At 37.9% G+C, this 1,517-nt stretch overlaps 1 protein-coding gene across 1 annotated transcript in view; it reads right to left on the minus strand.

Moving 5' to 3' along the window:
* The window catches only part of dnm3 (dynamin 3), a 47,984-nt gene that overhangs the window by 35,180 nt on the left and 11,287 nt on the right, over positions 1–1,517 (minus strand). The window contains exon 5 of the mRNA XM_015398001.1: positions 1,244–1,342. Within this exon, the coding sequence (XP_015253487.1) occupies positions 1,244–1,342 (99 nt within the window). The remainder of the gene's footprint in view (positions 1–1,243; positions 1,343–1,517) is intronic.

A 1,517-nucleotide genomic window follows, 5' to 3' on the forward strand; every position in this document is an offset into this window, starting at 1 on the left:
TATTTTGTGGAATGCTGGAAAAGGCTTGATAAGGAGATATTACGCAATCAGAGAACAAGACTCAACAACAATAAAGTGTTTTTGTCAGCTAAATTTTAGATGCAGGTCGAATCCTTACTATGGTCGTTTTCTGGCTGATATCGGACAGATTTTCAATATCAAAATCAGACGATTCCTAGGCTAAAGTTGTGGGGAAGTTTACAGGAGGATTAGTTAGAAAACTGTATCCGATCATCTGCAAATAGAGTTGGTTAAGACATGACTGGAAACCTGAAAAACATTTGCCGTCTAACAGTTTAGATCAATGTATTTAAAAGGTAGAAGTCAAGGTCTAGACCCCATGACTCATTTCATCGATGAGTCATGAAAATCCTGATATATTGATGTTCTCCATCCAATCTGACTGATCTTCAGCCACAGTTTGAGAAAAATCTTCAGTCTCTGGTTTGCAAAGCTGGTAGAGACATATCCAAAAAAAGCTGCAGCATTGATGACAGCTCCAAGTGAATTAACATTTCAGTTTTTACTCATCTACGTGCACTCCACAATTTTTATGTTTTTTATAGTGAAAACCAATTAATATTTTCATACACTGTATTGAGCAACTTGATTATTACATAAATGTACAAGTTAATTTTGACAAGATAAAAGGTGAAAAAGTTAGAGCCTTATAAAAACTTTTGCGTGGTTTGAAGTCTTGACATGTGAAAGCTTGCGTTTTCTGGTGAGGCCTTGGGAAATCTTCCCAGGCAGCCATTTGTTCCGTTTTGTCTGCAGGAGGAAATCTGTGTGTATGTACAAAAGCGGGGCACGTTGTATAAAGTGAGCCAAATCTCTGACTTAGAACAGTGATAGATGTAAAAGCAGCAGACTTTAAATCTAAAGCTTCTACTCAGTGCTGCTACAGGAGCAGTTATATCAGTGGGCTCCCATGGCTAATGCATTTCCACTGCAGGGGAAGCATGAAGAATCCCAGCAACTGGTGGTGCTTTATCCGTTCTGTAAAACCTCAGAAGGCTTCAGGCTGTCTCTCCCTCTCTCACAGACACAATCTATTTCCAAAACACTCACACTCCCAGCTCTCCTTGAAATCACAAGCAAAACTGCATGCATGCAGACATACTGTGTACTAAAACCGACTGCAGGAATGTTAATCAGAAGGGATCAGAAAATATTTGTAACATGTTTAAAATGAATTGGTAAAAAGTGAAAGCAGAAAAATTTGTTTTTTTTGTCAACACACCTCTGCGTAAGGGAAGTAACCTGTTTTCTAGTATTTCCTTGGCATCAGTTCCTTTGTCCATCAGATCAAGTTTTGTGATTACACCAATTGTTCGTTGACCTAGGATCAGAAAAAGAGACGAGTTTCTTACATTTTAACAATGTTTTTAAAAAACATTTTTACATGAGAGTTAAAAAACCTTTAGAGTCCCTGCTGCTCATGTAACTGGGATTAGCTTTCCTATTCCATCGGTTAGAGGAAATCACCTCGTTAATTCTAGCTTTTCCAAAAAAAG

This window comes from Cyprinodon variegatus, unplaced genomic scaffold, assembly GCF_000732505.1.
Source record: "Cyprinodon variegatus isolate N-32 unplaced genomic scaffold, C_variegatus-1.0 Scaffold902, whole genome shotgun sequence".
NCBI classification, from domain to species: Eukaryota; Metazoa; Chordata; class Actinopteri; order Cyprinodontiformes; family Cyprinodontidae; genus Cyprinodon; species Cyprinodon variegatus.